This window comes from Leptodactylus fuscus, chromosome 7, assembly GCF_031893055.1.
Source record: "Leptodactylus fuscus isolate aLepFus1 chromosome 7, aLepFus1.hap2, whole genome shotgun sequence".
In the NCBI taxonomy this organism is placed as follows: Eukaryota; Metazoa; Chordata; class Amphibia; order Anura; family Leptodactylidae; genus Leptodactylus; species Leptodactylus fuscus.
Genome location: NC_134271.1, coordinates 10,838,281 through 10,856,980, shown reverse-complemented (window position 1 = coordinate 10,856,980; position 18,700 = coordinate 10,838,281). Strand labels below are relative to the sequence as shown.

At 44.4% G+C, this 18,700-nt stretch overlaps 1 protein-coding gene across 2 annotated transcripts; it reads right to left on the bottom strand.

Moving 5' to 3' along the window:
• Positions 1-761: 761 nt before the first annotated feature.
• On the bottom strand, positions 762-18,700 carry ZNF143 (zinc finger protein 143). Of its 2 annotated transcripts, none has more exons than XM_075280955.1 (15): positions 18,604-18,700; positions 14,932-15,051; positions 14,710-14,802; positions 14,556-14,633; positions 14,288-14,365; positions 13,662-13,858; positions 13,497-13,571; positions 13,269-13,388; positions 11,299-11,374; positions 10,825-10,950; positions 9,464-9,643; positions 8,386-8,613; positions 2,587-2,714; positions 2,237-2,383; positions 762-1,649 (listed from the first exon to the last, which is right to left on the bottom strand). In XM_075280955.1, the coding sequence occupies exons 1-15, from the start codon at positions 18,698-18,700 to the stop codon at positions 1,566-1,568; spliced, it is 1,827 nt and encodes a 608-aa protein (XP_075137056.1). In that variant the 3' UTR covers positions 762-1,565. The 2 variants fall into 2 exon arrangements, with proteins under 2 accessions (XP_075137056.1, XP_075137057.1); XM_075280956.1 differs by having other exon boundaries at positions 2,587-2,711.

Genomic DNA, 18,700 nt, shown 5'->3' with positions numbered 1-18,700 from the left:
GGAGGCAGATCAATACCTCCGCAGCAATGTGCGGGGATTTCCAGGGTTGAACCAGGGACGTCCAATATTTTAAGCCTAGCTTCAAGCCATTTGAGATGGGCTCTTGCTCAGAACCGCCGCTGGCTATTCAGTGTACCTGGTTACTGATAGTAAGAGTCTCCTATTTTCTGTTTGCCTTGTTTTTCTGAATTCTTGCTTTGACCTTTGCCTCCTGACCTTTATACGGTTGATGACCCCGGCTCCCCTTTAGACGTCTCCTCCCTGAACCTCATTTTGTACTGCTCTGTTCTCCAGTTACCGACTCGACCTGTCTCTCGTTAACGACCCGGATTGGACGACTGCGCTTTGGCTCTCTGCTGCCACCTGTTGACAACCGCCTGTCGGTAGCTGAGTACTTGGTACATGAAGTGTTTGGGTCCTGCGTTAAAATCTGATCAACGGCAACATCTGCATGGAATATATGTTATTTCCCGATCATGCAACAGGCACCGGACGATCAATGAGGCAGAAGGGGTTGACACAAGAGTTAGATGAATGAAAACCTAAATCGGCTCTGTGAGCCAGGGCAGGGCAAAGCTGGGTCCAGATTCTGGATTTTGAATACAGAGCGCCTCCGTTTCCTGACAGCAAGCAGACACCATCTGGAAAAAGAGCAAGGAACGCAAACATGCAGGATGCAGAACTTTTTACAGATTTATTCCAGATCTGCATTGGTCACACAATACACGCTCACGGGATGGAGGTTTTTTTAAAAAAAGCAAAAAGGTTTTATTGCATCATTGTACAAATAAAATCAGTGTTTATAAATAAACGGAAGCGTGTTCAGTCTCCACCCCCCTCCGACCTGTCAAAATGACCAAAATGTCGTGGACAAAAGAAAAAATATATATATTTCTATAAATAAAGAAATCGTCCTAAGCGGCAGAAGCCAAGGATTTATTTATTTTTATACATTCTTGCGCCCCTGTGCACTGGATCGGGGCCTTGTGGAGATCTCCAGATTTACTAGAGATGTCGCAACGATTCTCTGCTCACGGAGATGAACGAATTATTTGTCCGAATGGGATGGAAGAAGGATCGGTATTATAGTCTAATACCCCGGACCCATCCGCTCAACTCAGAATTTCATCACCCTGGGGCCGACTTCCAGATGTAGTTATACCAAAAATGGCGGCTACTTTCGTATTTTCTATCATGTATGCAGGTTTTTACGCACAAAGAAACGGCTTCAGTCCCTTTGGTGTTGGGGGATGGGAAAAAGGGGGTTTTTGTACATAATTTGCTGCAAAGATAAAATAGTATTAACAATTTCCGCATTAACAATCTCTATTTACAAATGGTACAGAGCGGCCGGAGAGCTACGGAGCACAAATACTGACGTAACCTCCCATGGCGAGGAGTCCGGGGACACAGTACTGAAATGTAACTGGATTTGTATCGCAGCCCCCTGGGAATATGTTCAATGTCTTACAAGTCCTGTTGTAAGATCTCTTCATCCTGTCTGGATTGGGAGTGGCGAAGTCTTCACAAGTTACAACAAAGTGCAAGATGGCTGCTGGGTTTCCTTATTCATCCATCCCGGGAGATTCCCCCTGTTGTATTCGCGAGGCTATCCTAATCGCTTCTTCCAAGGACTGCTGCTCGCCAAGCTGATGTGGAAAAATAGCATGTAAATGGATAGGTAAGATATATGACATCACACTATTATATATGACATCACACACCACCATTATACTTTTGGCCATAGGGCAGCAATAGACTGAATCAGGAGGTCTATGGGAAAGTTTTCTAGACATGCTTTGTGCAGGGAGGGAGAGAAGATGAGCTGTGACATTATCTGGTATCAGTAGTGATGGTGTTATCTTCAATTATAATCCTGCTTGTGATGGAAATGAGCAAAGAAAAGCCCTACAGAATTGGCAAGTGACAGTCTATTCTTAGGCTTTGAGGCCAGAGTTGATATTGCAGCGTATAGTAGTTTATGCTTTTATATACATATCCTTTTAAACTTTGCAGAAAGTGATTCATTTCCAGGAAAACTGGAAAAAAAAATGTTGGCTCTTACAGCCTTCTGACCCAGCTTTTCCACACTCCTGAATGGCTAATAAATGTAATCAGATCTGGGATCTGATTGGTTGCTCTAGGCCCCTCCCCCATGTTACCGATGTTCATATATTTCTCATGTTCTAACAAGTAATTCTTGCTATACAGCAACATGAAGCGGCCAGCCTCGTACCGTCACTGCGATCTGCGTCCCGTTGGAAGTGGCTAGAAGTGTGACCGGCCGGGTCTCGGTGGTGACTAAATGGTGACCATGTTGCTGCTGCCCCATTTCCGTAGAGGCCGCATGGAAAGCCGACAGGTCCTGAGCCACAATGGCCACCTGCGAAGGGAGAAAAGTAATGGTTAATAATAATGAAGACCAAAAATGAGCATCAGCTACGAAAAGAGAAGAGACTGGCAAATAGGAAAAATATTGTTTTGCTGTAATTTCTTTTGCAGCTTGTAAATCCAAATATCCATTGTCATTGCTATCACTATTGTCATCTATGGCCAAGTAGGTTTGTGAATCTCCTTCCCACTTACATGCTGGGTGCCATCCTGCGATATAAGAGCCAACTGTTGTCCTGACTGCGTCACCGCTGCCGGTATTCCGTCTTCTCCTTCTACTCCAGTGACGTACGTTATCTGAGAGTTTTTCAGGACGTCTTCTGCTGGGGTGAATAGACAGTTAAAATAAACTGAGAAATATCTGATTTTACAATCAATCGGTATTTTCACCGTGTAAGATCCTCTCTATGATAATGTCTCTTCACTTGATCAAAACTTTCCATTTAATACAGGAAATCAAGCGAAATAAAATATTCAGTCACTGTTTATATACATTACTTATCCTGTATTATACTCCAGAGCTGCGCTCACTATTCTGCTGGTACAGTCACTGTGTACATACATTATATTACTTATCCTGTATTATGCTCCAGAGCTGCGCTCACTATTCTGCTGGTGCAGTCACTGTGTACATACATTACATTACTTATCCTGTATTATACCCCAGAGCTGTGCTCACTATTCTGCTGGTACAGTCACTGTGTACATACATTACATTACTTATCCTGTATTATACCCCAGAGCTGCGCTCACTATTCTGCTGGTGCAGTCACTGTGTACATACATTACATTACTTATCCTGTATTATACTCCAGAGCTGCGCTCACTATACTGCTGGTACAGTCACTGTGTACATACATTACATTACTTATCCTGTATTATACTCCAGAGCTGCGCTCACTATTCTGCTGGTGCAGTCACTGTGTACATACATTACATTACTTATCCTGTATTATACTCCAGAGCTGCACTCACTATTCTGCTGGTACAGTCACTGTGTACATACATTACATTACTTATCCTGTATTATACTCCAGAGCTGCACTCACTATTCTGCTGGTGCAGTCACCGTGTACATACATTATATTACTTATCCTGTATTATACTCCAGAGCTGCGCTCACTATTCTGCTGGTGCAGTCACTGTGTACATACATTACTTATCCTGTATTATACTCCAGAGCTGCACTCACTATTCTGCTGGTACAGTCACTGTGTACATACATTACATTACTTATCCTGTATTATACTCCAGAGCTGCACTCACTATTCTGCTGGTACAGTCACTGTGTACATACATTACTTATCCTGTATTATACTCCAGAGCTGCGCTCACTATTCTGCTGGTGCAGTCACTGTGTACATACATTACATTACTTATCCTGTATTATACCCCAGAGCTGTGCTCACTATTCTGCTGGTGCAGTCACTGTGTACATACATTACTTATCCTGTATTATACTCCAGAGCTGCACTCACTATTCTGCTGGTACAGTCACTGTGTACATACATCACATTACTTATCCTGTATTATACTCCAGAGCTGCACTCACTATTCTGCTGGTACAGTCACTGTGTACATACATTACATTACTTATCCTGTATTATACTCCAGAGCTGCACTCACTATTCTGCTGGTACAGTCACTGTGTACATACATCACATTACTTATCCTGTATTATACTCCAGAGCTGCACTCACTATTCTGCTGGTACAGTCACTGTGTACATACATTACATTACTTATCCTGTATTATACTCCAGAGCTGCGCTCACTATTCTGCTGGTACAGTCACTGTGTACATACATTACATTACTTATCCTGTATTATACTCCAGAGCTGCACTCACTATTCTGCTGGTACAGTCACTGTGTACATAAATTACATTACTTATCCTGTATTATACTCCAGAGCTGCGCTCACTATTCTGCTGGTACAGTCACTGTGTACATACATTACATTACTTATTCTGTATTATACTCCAGAGCTGCACTCACTATTCTGCTGGTACAGTCACTGTGTACATACATTACATTACTTATCCTGTATTATACTCCAGAGCTGCGCTCACTATTCTGCTGGTACAGTCACTGTGTACATACATTACATTACTTATTCCGTATTATACTCCAGAGCTGCACTCACTATTCTGCTGGTACAGTCACTGTGTACATACATTACATTACTTATCCTGTATTATACTCCAGAGCTGCACTCACTATTCTGCTGGTACAGTCACTGTGTACATACATTACATTACTTATCCTGTACTGATCCTCAGTTACATCCTGTATTATACTCCAGAGCTGCGCTCACTATTCTGCTGCTTATCCACACAAAGCAGCTGTGGTAAGGGATGGAGTGAATTTTACTCTGAACCCTCTGTCTAGAACCCTACAGTACTTGTGCAAACTCTGTGTGGACAGTGCACAAGCATAGAATGGAGATTCAGAAACAGGAAACCTGAAGCTAAGCCCCTCCTTCTGTGGCCTGTCCTGTCGGTGAGGTGTTTTAAAAGGTAATTCTATATTTCCTTTTCTTCCGTCTTTCACAGAACTATCCTCATCCCGCTACAATTCCGAGCCCTAAGGGAGCACAACTTTGGTATCCTCATGTAGGTTCTAGTTGGAGCTTGTTCTCTTTCCAACACGTTATCTAGCCGCGCCATCCGGTTGCTCTGTGTGAATTCAGGTCACAGTTTATCCACTTATGAAAGTCTAGAACATTCGGCTCTACAATTGCAGACAAGTTACATATTAACCTGTCGCCTATCATAAAACACTCATGTTCTGGCTACTCAGAAGAAGCCGCCATAAAACGGGCGATAGAGCTGCTGCCCTAGCATGGACACAATGGGATCTCTGTTTACTCAATGAAGTCATCATCAATCATTCACAGTCTGCAAACATGGACATCGCGATAAGGATCCGAAATTGGGGACTGAGGCGCTATAATAGCGGTGAAATCAGTGACTGCAGCTTCGTCTGTGCAGCAGACAACTGTGATCTCTGACAGGTACTTGAGAATAAGTGGTTATGTGTGCACAGGAGAAATAAACATGATGTGCTCCATACACAATATGCACAAAGAAGAGGAGATCCTGCTCTTCCATCTCTCTGTAGCTCATCCTCCGAAGCAGCAGCAGGGATGTCTCTTTACAGCAGTACTGAGCAGTGTATATATGAATCCAAAACTGGGGATGAGACAGTAAAGCACTTACTAAAAGCTTCAGCAGAATCTGTGTGTGTCTGTCTGCAGCTGCTCCCCCTCTCCTCTCTGTAGACTTCAGCTGTAACCTACTCAATCATTGATACTGAATGTTCATCTTCAGCTCTACCTCTCTAAAGACAGGTTTTATCAGCAGATTAAGAGTGAGTGATCAGTGGAGGGGGAAGACACGGTGCCTTAAATGAATGAACTTTAGGAAGGGAACCTGAGCGCCCTCTGCTGCTCACAAAAAGAACAGTTCCTTTTGCTCCCATCTCCTTCATTAAGGGGACATTTTATTGGTAGATCCTGTGATAAAGATCAAAGGGGGTTCCAGTGTTGTGTAAATAAAGCTTAATGAAGTACTCCCCGCAGTGTAATAACAATAATATCCCTCCCCCAACTAACACAGCCTGTTTATACTGTTTGTGCTGTGTGCAGAATCACACCACCCTATCTGTGTGGTGTGAAAAATCTTCAGAAATGCATCTTTAAACTATTCTCTGACTCGCCTCACAATAACATGTATCCACAGACCCTCCGTGACAGACCAGGAGAGCAGTGATATAAGAGAGTCCTTATAATGATTAGTGGCATACAATCTGCTGTGTGCAGAATCTTCTGTGTAGTCTATGAGATGTAGCATCACACTGCCTGTCTGATCTGTGTGCAGAATCTCCTGTGTAGTCTGTGAGAAGCGGCGTCACCCTGCCTGTCTGTATGATCTCTGTGCAGAATCTCCTGTGTAGTCAATGAGATGCAGCATCACCCTGCCTGTCTGTATGATCTGTGTGCAGAATCTCCTGTGTAGTCAATGAGATGCAGTGTCACCCTGCCTGTCTGTATGATCTCTGTGCAGAATCTCCTGTGTAGTCTATGAGATGCAGCGTCACCCTGCCTGTCTGTATGAACTGTGTGCAGAATCTACAGTGTATTCTACAAGGATGAAGATGTTTACTGCGCTGTACTGAGACACGCTGCTTGCCTATTGTATATATGGAATCTGTGAATCTCCTGGTATCCTTGGGATACAACTTCACAATGCTACTATCTCTGTGTGCAGAATCTCCAGTGTATTTCTATGAAATGCTCCACCTGCCTCTAGCTTGAAAGTGATGAGAGGAAGAAACCCATCACAGAGGAATACACCGAAACTCTGCAGCGTAAGCAGACAGCTGCCTTGTGTGACAGGGCTATGAGTTGCAGCCACAACAGAGAGAAAGTGCAGTGTGTTAAGACCCCGCCCCCTCTGTGGTGAGACTCCACCCCCAAAGTTATGGAATGGAGGCATCATGGGAGACATAAGCTGCAATAGGGGAACGATATCAGAGAGATCGAAGGAGCCAAAATGGCAGACAGGTCAAAATAGCCAAGAAGCCATACACAAGAACTTCTACATTATACAAAGGCAAGAAAGATTTCTTCTTTTAATTGCCTTTATAATATATTTTTTTATTTCTATTTCTCATCATGTCTCATGAGAATGAATGAAAATATTCTCGTTTTCATCCAGAAGCTCCAGACCCCACAGAGACCTAAAGCTTCTAACAGCTGAGGGTTTGTTACAGTGTACCTTGCCTAAAAAAATTAACTTTTTACCTACGTACACAAATCTCACTACACCATGATAGATTTCCAAGGTGCGATTGTTCCTTTTTATAGACAGAATGAAGAAATCCTGAAAACAAGGAATTATCCTAGAAAAATGGTTTGCTGGGAGTTGTAGTTTTGTAACTGCTGGAGCGATAGAGGTTAATGACAATGGGGCAGATTCAGGATTCATCATGTCCTAATATCAGGGAGCGTAAAAGTAGGCCCAGCAGGTACAAATCGAGTCATTGGGTGTAACGAGAGTCCCAATTTTTGCAAACTTTGGGGAAAAGTCTCTACAGTCACGTTCCTAGAAAGTGCCGCCAATCACCAGAGCAGCTCAGCCCGCACCAGACCACAGTGCGGCGGCTTGTACAGGGGGTGAGGGACATTACTAAGCGGTCATCAGATTAGTTCTTCACTTTGGCGCGGGTCATATTAGTCTAATAAAGCCGTTGTAGGTTTTGGCTGTTTATCACAAACAATGGATTCAGCAAAAAGTTGGCCTGTGCGCTCGGCAGCTGTTCCAGATCAGCAGTTCTGAACGGAAGGAATGTATGAATGAGGGTCCCCCCCCCCCCCCCCCAACTTGTCAGCGCTGATCCTGTGCCAGGTACGGCTCGACGGGCTGGCGATACAACGGACGCCGCCCAGGCCTCTCCACGCTCATTAGCAGCTCCTTTGTAAAAGGGGACGGATTGTGGCCTGGCACCTGCCCAAACCACCGCACTCACCAGGTGTCCTGGGCAAACAGATCTGCAGTGTGTGCGAAGGCTTTATACTCAATAAACGGACACTTCATGGTGATCCAGGTATCAATGACAAATCAACCGCCAGCTGTGAGTGGCAACCCGGAGCAGCGAGCATGGGAAAGGGGGCGACGCTCTAATAATCTCATCCCGAATAAAGGGCTCAGAAGGTGCCATTACTGGAGAATTACAAATTATTATACTCTGTGCCTCAATTACTCTGCTTTATGTCAGTGAATAAGAACAGACCTGTCTACATTCACACTGATAGAAGATGCTACATGTACACAATCTTGAGCAAAATCAGCAAATCTGTCTCTTTTGCAAACCAGGCACTGGTAACCAATGACTATTTCCATTCACTAATCTCAGGAGCAGATATTGAAAATGCGCTTACATGTCATTTAGACTAAAAGGAGTTACGGGTGCAGAAACAGAGTAAGACTCACGTGGCTGGGGAACATAGAAGCCTTCCTGGTCCTCCTCGATGGGCTCCGTGTCATTATGCGCCGTCCTCTTGTGCATGGCGAGCGTGGAGATCTGTTTGTACGTTTTGCCGCAGTGATTGCAGTTGTACGGCTTGGAGTGAGTGTGAACCACGTGATGTTTGTACAAGCTGGAATATTCTGTGAAACGTTTATCGCACCCCGGCACCGTACACACGTATGGCTTCTCTCCTGGACATAGAGACAAGATCAAAAGTCAGTGACACATAGGATGTAAATGTGTTATATAGATAGAAGGGGTCAAAGGGGGACACAGATAGGTGTCAAAGGGTCCACATGGGAAGGGGCAATAGATTACAGTCACCTTATCTACAGTCGGCCTCTCCTTTACCTGAAATAACAGGGGAGTAACAGATTGTATTCCCCTGTCCTACAGTCGGCCTCTCTCTGGCCTGGTCTGGCTGATAACAGATAGTAATAGATTGTATTCCCCTGTCCTACAGTCGGCCTCTCCTCTCCTGACATGGCTGATTACAGATAGTAATAGATTGTATTCCCCTGTCCTACAGTCGGCCTCTCCTCTCCTGACATGGCTGATAACAGATAGTAATAGATTGTATTCCCCTGTCCTACAGTCGGCCTCTCCTCTCCTGACATGGCTGATAACAGATAGTAATAGATTGTATTCTCCTGTCCTACAGTCGGCCTCTCCTGACATGGCTGATAACAGATAGTAATAGATTGTATTCCCCTGTCCTACAGTCGGCCTCTCCCCTCCTGACATGGCTGATAACAGATAGTAATAGATTGTATTCCCCTGTCCTACAGTCGGCCTCTCCTCTCCTGACATGGCTGATAACAGATAGTAATAGATTGTATTCTCCTGTCCTACAGTCGGCCTCTCCTCTCCTGACATGGCTGATAACAGATAGTAATAGATTGTATTCTCCTGTCCTACAGTCGGCCTCTCCTGACATGGCTGTAGTAACTCTCTAATATTTTACACGTTGTCTCTTCTCACTATGTACAGTCACATTTACTACACAGGACAATATATAAGCTGTGCTGCAGGGGGCGCTACCTGTGTGTATCCGGACATGGTTCTTGTAATTGGTCGCGCTGGCGAAGGCTCTACCGCAGCCTGCCTCTGAGCAGTAATATGGCCGCTCCCCTGTGTGAGTACGGATGTGTACTTTCCTAATGTTGGACGTGGTGAAGGATCGTCCGCAGCCTTCAAATGGACACTTAAACGGCCTCTCTCCTGCAGGAGATATCAAGAGATTATACGTTAAAGAAATCTTTCCCTGAACCATCAATCCCAGAGAGACACCGAATCATGTAGAGAAATCCCTCCGATCTGACACCAGGTTATAATCCAGAGAAAGCAACAAAGTGCTGCCACCTGCTGGGCAGGTCTTACACCCACACACAGGGGGCCTTAGTCAATAAAAATGCCACAAAAACTACATGAAGGGTTAAACTTTTTTGTTCCCGATCTTCGAGCTCTGTAGCCTTTCCTGTGATATAGTTGATAATCCACAATCTATCCCGTCCCGTCTATCTTGGATTAAAGGATTTTCACAGTACACGAATCTCTGCTGACAGACATTATAACGTGTGACCTCTTCTGTGTTGTATCATGTGACTTCAGCGTTCCGCCAATTATATTTTTGGCGACTTTTTAAAATCTGCTGAGATTGTTTGTGTCCCTTCCCCCCCCCCCCCCCTCCTGCGAGAACGCAATGTTCTCCTCGGCTTCTCTGCTTTCTAAGGACGGGGCGGCCCCAGGCGCAGGACACAGAGTCCTGTTCCAGCTCCCGCCCCGAGCACACAGGCCGCACTCCCTGCCAAGTCAAGACCGCCGTCTGTTAGGGAATATTATGTAACTGCATGTTATCATGGAGACAGGAAACGCCCATTCTAATCGCCGCAGGCGACGAGCGGCGCGATTCACACAATATTTAAAGAAAATAACGGCAGAAATGACAGAAGTGAGAACAATGGCAGCGGAGGAAAATATCGCTCCGTCCTCAGCTCTGGGTCAGAACGTTCCGTGACACAACAAGTGATCACAATGCCAAGATATTAACCATTTCCACCCGCACCGCCCCACTGGATGCTTATAGGAGCCCGGACTGCCGTGTTTTGCGTAGGACGTCTGCTATACTGACAGCCAGTGTGTATTAGTTAGTTGGGGGCGAGGGGTTAAAAACGAATTTGAAGTGTTTGTGTATTGGAAGCAACGTATAGCGGCTTTACATTCATACATAGTTACTATTATGTCATCCTTATAACTACGGTAGTTCACTCTCTGCAGCATTATTTAGGAAGCTTGCGGTGTAATACTACAGCGAGTGATCTCCCAGCTGAGAAGGGAGCAGTACGGTATACATATATTTATACATACACCCCAGATCGGATACAGGCGGGGGGTTCTCTTACCTGTGTGAGTTCGGATATGTTTCTGCAAGTCTCCAGATGTCTTGAATGACTTGGTGCAGTTTTCCTCCGTGCACCGGTAAGGCTTCTCCCCCGTGTGCGTCCGTACGTGGCTTTTTAACCCATAACCTGTAGAAACGAGTCGCGTTTTACAATACTGATATTTGCAAAAGTTGTCACATCCAACATTGTCTTCCACTTTCACATCCAGAGCTGTTTTTCTGGCGCTCCCCCCTGCTGCTCTCTTTTGGTGCCATACATATATACGGTGCGCCCTGCTGAGGTGCATTGTGGGAGATGTAGGGGTTAAGCAAAATACTAGACAGTGCAGCAATGTGCCATGACTTCTAGGCTAACAAATGAAAGCCAGCGGGGAATACAGCTTTGGATGTGACTGGAGTATGAAAGGCAACTACAACGTATTTCATTATTAGAGACCAGTAGAAATTAAATTGAACAAAGAACAGATTACCGTACCTGTTGCAAATGCTTTCCCACATCCGCCATGTTCACACTGGTACGGCCGATCCCCGGTGTGTGATCGTTCATGTACCTGTCAGATACAGATTGAAGTTACATTGTGTAACAAAGTGTAAAAATCCAAGAACATATGAAGCATCTTTGTACTCTCAATAAGGTTTACATGAGGTCTACAGTAAATAGTTGTTTATCTAACAGTGCCCCCTGTCTGCATCACAGGGTATAACAATACAAGTATTAAAGGGCCAGTTACCCTCACAGTCTGGACCTTATTACTGTATAACAATGATATGAGGTCGATATCACACATATGTAAATGATTCTGGAGGTTATATCAGTACTGGAGCGGTATATGAGGAGTGGCTGATATCAGTCATATATATCAGTACTGGAGAGTTATATGAGGAGCGGCTGATATCAGTCATATATATCAGTACTGGAGCGTTATATGAGGAGCGGCTGATATCAGTCATATATATCAGTACTGGAGCGTTATATGAGGAGCGGCTGATATCAGTCATATATATCAGTACTGGAGAGTTATATGGTGAGCAGGTGATATCAGTCATATATATCAGTACTGGGGCGTTATATGAGGAGCGGCTGATATCAGTCATGTATATCAGTACTGGAGCGTTATATGAGGAGCGGCTGATATCAGTCATATATAGCAGTACTGGAGCGTTATATGAGGAGCGGCTGATATCAGTCATATATAGCAGTACTGGAGCGTTATATGAGGAGCGGCTGATATCAGTCATATATAGCAGTACTGGAGCGTTATATGAGGAGCGGCTGATATCAGTCATATATACCAGTACTGGAGCGGTATATGAGGAGCAGGTGATATCAGTCATATATATCAGTACTGGAGCGGTATATGAGGAGCAGGTGATATCAGTCATATATATCAGTACTGGAGGGTTATATGAGGGGCGGCTGATATCAGTCATATATAGCAGTACTGGAGCGTTATATGAGGAGCGGCTGATATCAGTCATATATATCAGTACTGGAGCGGTATATGAGGAGCAGGTGATATCAGTCATATATATCAGTACTGGAGCGGTATATGAGGAGCAGGTGATATCAGTCATATATAGCAGTACTGGAGCGTTATATGAGGAGCGGCTGATATCAGTCATATATATCAGTACTGGAGCGGTATATGAGGAGCGGCTGATATCAGACATATATATCAGTACTGGAGCGTTATATGAGGAGCGGCTGATATCAGACATATATATGAGTACTGGAGCGTTATATGAGGAGCGGCTGATATCAGTCATATATATCAGTACTGGAGCGGTATATGAGGAGCGGCTGATATCAGTCATATATACCAGTACTGGGGAGTTATATGAGGAGCGGCTGATATCAGTCATATATATCAGTACTGGAGTGTTATATGAGGAGCGGCTGATATCAGTCATATATATCAGTACTGGAGGGTTATATGAGGAGCGGCTGATATCAGTCATATATACCAGTACTGGAGTGTTATATGAGGAGCGGCTGATATCAGTCATATATATCAGTACTGGAGGGTTATATGAGGAGCAGCTGATATCAGTCATATATACCAGTACTGGAGTGTTATATGAGGAGCGGCTGATATCAGTCATATATACCAGTACTGGAGTGTTATATGAGGAGTGGCTGATATCAGTCATATATATCAGTACTGGAGGGTTATATGAGGAGCGGCTGATATCAGTCATATATATCAGTACTGGAGGGTTATATGAGGAGCGGCTGATATCAGTCATATATACCAGTACTGGAGCGTTATATGAGGAGCGGCTGATATCAGACATATATATCAGTACTGGGGCGTTATATGAGGAGCGGCTGATATCAGACATATATGATATAACGGTCAGTACTGGAGATATATCTCTCCTCCATCAGTCTCTCGGCAGCCATATATAGATGATACCAGAGTGATGGATCGGTTTCCCCGTTACCTTTAGATGGTGAGCTGTAGTATATAGCTTCCCACATCCCTCATAGTCGCAGCGAAATGCTTTCTCATTGGTCTGTGGAGCTTTAGCCGTCACTCTCGGTCCGTGTCCTTGTAAAACAATCTGCAAAATAGAGACAAAAGTCAGAATGTGAACAATAATAACAAACTCTCCAGACTGAGCGATACAGGGAGGACACAAGCAGGGGGCGATGTGGTATCTGACACTCACCTGCATCTTCTTCTCTTGCTCGGCCTCGCTGATCAGCGCGCTGCTGCTCACGTTTTCGGTTCCTTCAATAGAAACCTGAAGTAAAGCAAAGACAGACGTGACTCCCAGGACTAACCATGGTTACAGAATGATGGGAGTTGTGATTCTTTTACACTTATGTGTTACCTTGGCTGCATACTGCTCCAGAGCAGTGATAGTATCTGGGTCAATGGTGGCCTCCCCTGTGTGCAGTCCGGCCACCGTGCCGTCAGCTTGTATAGCCAGGATAGTGTCCTGCTGCGGGACCTGGACGGCATGGTGGATATACGCCGTTGTGCCATCTTCTAGCTGCACAGCCTGCACCGAACTCTGGTCATAAGAATCTGAGGCAAAGCAGACATATTATCTAATGGGGATGGGTGAAGACACAGGTCTACAACAAGATGGAGATCAGAACTGACAACAACTCACTTCGACTGCCATTGGTTTATATTTAGGGCAACAAAGTTGTATGAGGCCTTGGTGTTATGGGATAGGATTGGTCATCAATAAAGGATCAGTGGGGGTTCCACACCCGGGATCCCCACCGATCACCGGAATAGAACCCTAGACATCAGACACCCTATCCTTATAAAGGTGCTGCCATATAGGAATAGTCCCCTATAACACAGTATATAATAACGGGAACAGGCAACTGCTGAACAGTCCTGAAGGCTTTTCTACTACTATATAGAATTAATACTTTTAGTATATTGACATGTGTTTATATGGATATATAAGGGGCCTCGGCCATATAGCGGCGCAGTGTGTACCTTTGGTGGAGTGGTGGATATAGGCCGTGGTTCCATCTTCCAGCTGTACTGCCTGCCCATCCTCCAGGCGCAGAGAGTCTGTAAGGAAACCTCCATTATTACTGCTCACACCAACACCTTATTTTGATGCAGATTTTGCAGATGACTGTGCTATGTGACAAGGCCTTAAAGGGATTGTCCAGGAAACATATGCTTCCTCTGTCCTTGGTCATAGTGATGTTTTGTCCATGGTCCCTTCACTGAATCATCTAATGGGGGCGATGCTTACCACTTTTAGGGACGTGTTGGACATAGGCGGCAGATCCGTCCTCCAGCTGGATGACTTGTCCCTCTATGAGTTTACCATCTGCAAATAAGAGATTATTAATAATTGTGCGCTCAGCCGGGCTCGGTGTAAGCGCAGCGGGCGGCAGCACTCGTACCTTTAGCGTTATGTTGTATATACGCCGTGGAGCCGTCCGCCAGGGTCACTGCTTGTAGGCTGACACCTTCCATGGTGTCCATGCTCTCCCCATCTGCACAAGGACAAGCACTTGGATTATTATCACACCCCATTCATTTATCATCACTCCCATCATCTGCCTGAATGAACTACAAGATCCATCCAGGTGGTGACAAGCAAAGATGAATGGAAATATAATTACCGTCGCCAGTAACAGCCTCAGTCAGACACAGGGTGACATGGCCGCCGTCGGTCCCCCCTCCGGCAAACTCCGTCATAGCCTGGGAGTCGCGGTTTATCTGGGCTAGCAGCATGGTTTTATCTGCAGAGAAATAGGAACATTCTGGTTATTATCCACCATCATCTGGTACAGATTTATATCACAGCCATCCAGTATAATACAGATTATCCACCTGAATCGTCTTCAATTCTATATTAGACAACGGGCAAGAAGATGTGGATACTGTGCAGTACATTCGGTCCAAGGCTTTGTATGTGTCAAACATGAGCCACAACCCCAATCCTGCACCTCACTCGCCAGATTGTGCGAACCTGAGCAAGGCAAGGACGCCGTGGCCGACATACTCATTATAACTCACGACACAGTTTTCCGCTGCGAGTTATAATAGAAAACTTCACCACTGGTTTAGACCTCTATTCAGACTTGCAACTTATTTACAAAGAAGACAGAGACTCTTTATAATTCAGTCGTGCCCTGCGCCAGTCGTGGTCCTTGTCTTAATCTATCTGCCCCATTGTCAGGTTCTCCGCTTGCTGCCATTGACCAAGGCAACATCTAGAAGCCGGAAATCCAGTCCAGTTGATGCAGCTGAGGGATAGTTACTATATAATAGCATAGAGTTTAAGGCCAAAGGTTATTATGGCGGAATTTGCAGCCGATTTTGACACAGATTTGACTCATAATCTGCGCCTTCCACTGTTTCCAATAGAAGTAGGCGTCTGACGCTTCTTATTTCAGAATTTTGACCAAGGAAGTGTCCTGTTCAATCTTCCAGCCGATTCTGAGGCTGCTTTGGTCTAAGAATCCACGGCATAGGGCAAAAGGCTGATTGACTCCCTGATTAAAGGTACTGCAGCGCTACTCCATAGATTTAAACAGGACATTGATAAGCCTAAGGGTAGGCCATGAATGTTACAAAACAGATAACCCCTTTAAAGCCTAGTTCACATCTGCACGAGTGAGGACCCTCCGAACGGAAACTTAACTCGCTTAAAAAAGCAGTTACCCAAGGAAATAGACTATAATGGGGGCCGAGTGGTTTCCGCACAAAAAATGCGGAGAGAAAAGTGCAGCTTACATCGCTTTTCTCTACACATTTTTCATGCGGAGAGGGGAACACGATGACCCAAACGTAGATGTGAACCGGGACTGAGCCGTTGGCACTGAAACAATGACACAAATCTTTCTTGTCCTGATAGTTTGTTACAGTGTATCAGTTTGGAGCCTGGACTTGTTTAAATTAAAGAACATTGTTGAGACTGGATGCAACTGTAGCAAACTCTCAGCAGTGAGCAGGACTATTGCAAGGTTCACAACTGCGTTCGGATTTCCGTGTGTTTGTGTGTGTGTGTGTTCTGCTTGGGGAATACCAAATTGTTGTAAAGTATTACCTATATACAGCCCCCCAATCCCCCCACCATAGGTCTCATCCTATAGGAAATGTCTCACTGATCCAGAGACAGGAACCAACCTGACTGAGGCCTCAGATACAGTGATAACAGGACGAGACTAAGGAGCAACCTGAGCATGTGGGGGTATCAGCATGTATACTGCACAGGTGTCATAAAGGTGCTGCCTCTAATAGCAGATATCAGGAGGCAATAAGTCAGGACTCATAGATAGATACTAATCTATATCTAGCTGTATATATTATATACTGACTGTGAGGTGTATCAGCTATTGCCTCCTGTTATCAACCATATCAGGATGAGAAAATGCTGAATGCAGCACTCTTCAGTTACATCATATATAACTGATATCAGCCGCTCCTCATATAACCCTCCAGTACTGGTATATATGACTGATACATTTATATCATGTATATCAGTCAGTTATCTAAATAGATATTGCAGAAATCACATTGTTGCCACCACTGAGATGTACAGAACTGATCATACACATTTCTACCCGGTGTGAATTGTTCCTTATATTACATGTTTCAGAATATTTATTCCCTCATCTGCATTTTCTTCCATATTTGCAGATCATCAGAAAGACAAATAGAAAACAGAACTGGAGGAATTTTCCATTTATTTTATTTTTTACAACCCTGTGTGACTAAGTAATGTCAGGGGGGCCTATACCTCCGGTATGAAGGGGAACTGAGGGGTGGCTCCGGGATAATGTACAGGACAGGGCAGACGGGGGTCTGCACACTATGGGGGTGCTCGGCCACCACTGAATATCACTGTATGTGTTAGTGTATGGGGGACATTATAGATGGCACTGTATGGGCAGGTTGTGTGAACGGCCCCTCTAAAGGGGTTATTAGGGCTAATGTATCATCTGATTTGTGTTATGTTCTAGTAGTAAGTGTTATAGATCACAGGTATGGATTGTAGATATAGTTATAGATCACAGGTATGGATTGTACATATGGTTATTCCTACATGTGATGTCTGTGTTGGATAGATCTTAGATTGTGGACTTGTTGTGATGTAATAACGTCCCTTGGGGATAAAGTATTTATGTATTTATGATAGACACATAATTATAATGGTACATCACCGCTTACTATAGGGATAGAAGTATATAGCTATTATAGCAGTGTGCAATGTATACACCTACATTATAATATGTACAGATATCATCTATAACTATATGATACAATGTCTAGTGTATAATACACATGTGATTATTATATAGCTATATACTGGTGTATAACAGACGTGATTATATATACTGTATCCTCTTGTGATGTCATACACTATATACACCTGCATAATATTATATATACAGAGAATATCGTCTATATGATACAATGTGTAGTGTATAACAGACATGTGATTCTATATACTTTATCCTCCTGTGGTGATGTCACACACTGTATACACCTGTATTGTAATATATACATATTATATAATCTATAATACAGTGTGTAGTGTATGATAGACATGATTATTATATAGCTATATACTGCTGTGTAACAGACATGTGATTGTATATACTGTATCCACAAGCGGTGATGTCACACACTGTATATATACATATTATATAATACAGTGTGTAGTGTATGATAGACATGGGACTATTATATAGCTATATACTGCTGTATAGCAGACATGTGATTCTATATACTGTATCCTCCTGTGGTGATGTCACACAGTGTATACACCTGTATTGTATTATATACATATTATATCATCTATGATACAATGTGTATGATAGACATGTGATTATTATATAGCTGTATAGCAGACACGTGACTATTATATAGCTATATACTGCCGTATAGCAGACATGTGATTGTATATAGTGTATCCTCCAGTGGTGATGTCACACACTATATACCCCCGCACTATGATATTATATAATGTCACAGTCATCTCTATAGGATAAGTCTCCCGGGCCACACTGGCCCTCTGTGCTGGGCCGGGCTGAGGCGCTGTGGGCCGCGGCCTGCGGGGAGGCCTGGGGATGGAGTGCGGCCTGGGAGCCGGGCTGTGAGGAGGCCGGGATCTGAAGCCGCACACCCGGCCAGCACTCAGGGAGAGGCGGGGACTGTAAGCCGCTGCGGTGAGGCTGCTGTGAGGGCGGCGGAGACTGGAGCGGCGCCCCCGGCCCAGCACTGTGTTCCCCGGGCGGACTCCTGGAAACAAGGCACACTGGGTAAAAACACATTTATATACCAACCTCCGACACAATTTTCCAACAATTCCTCCGTCCGACCACCATGCATCAGGGCAGGAAACAGCCGCGCAATGCCGCCCTGCGCCCGGGATAGGCGCAT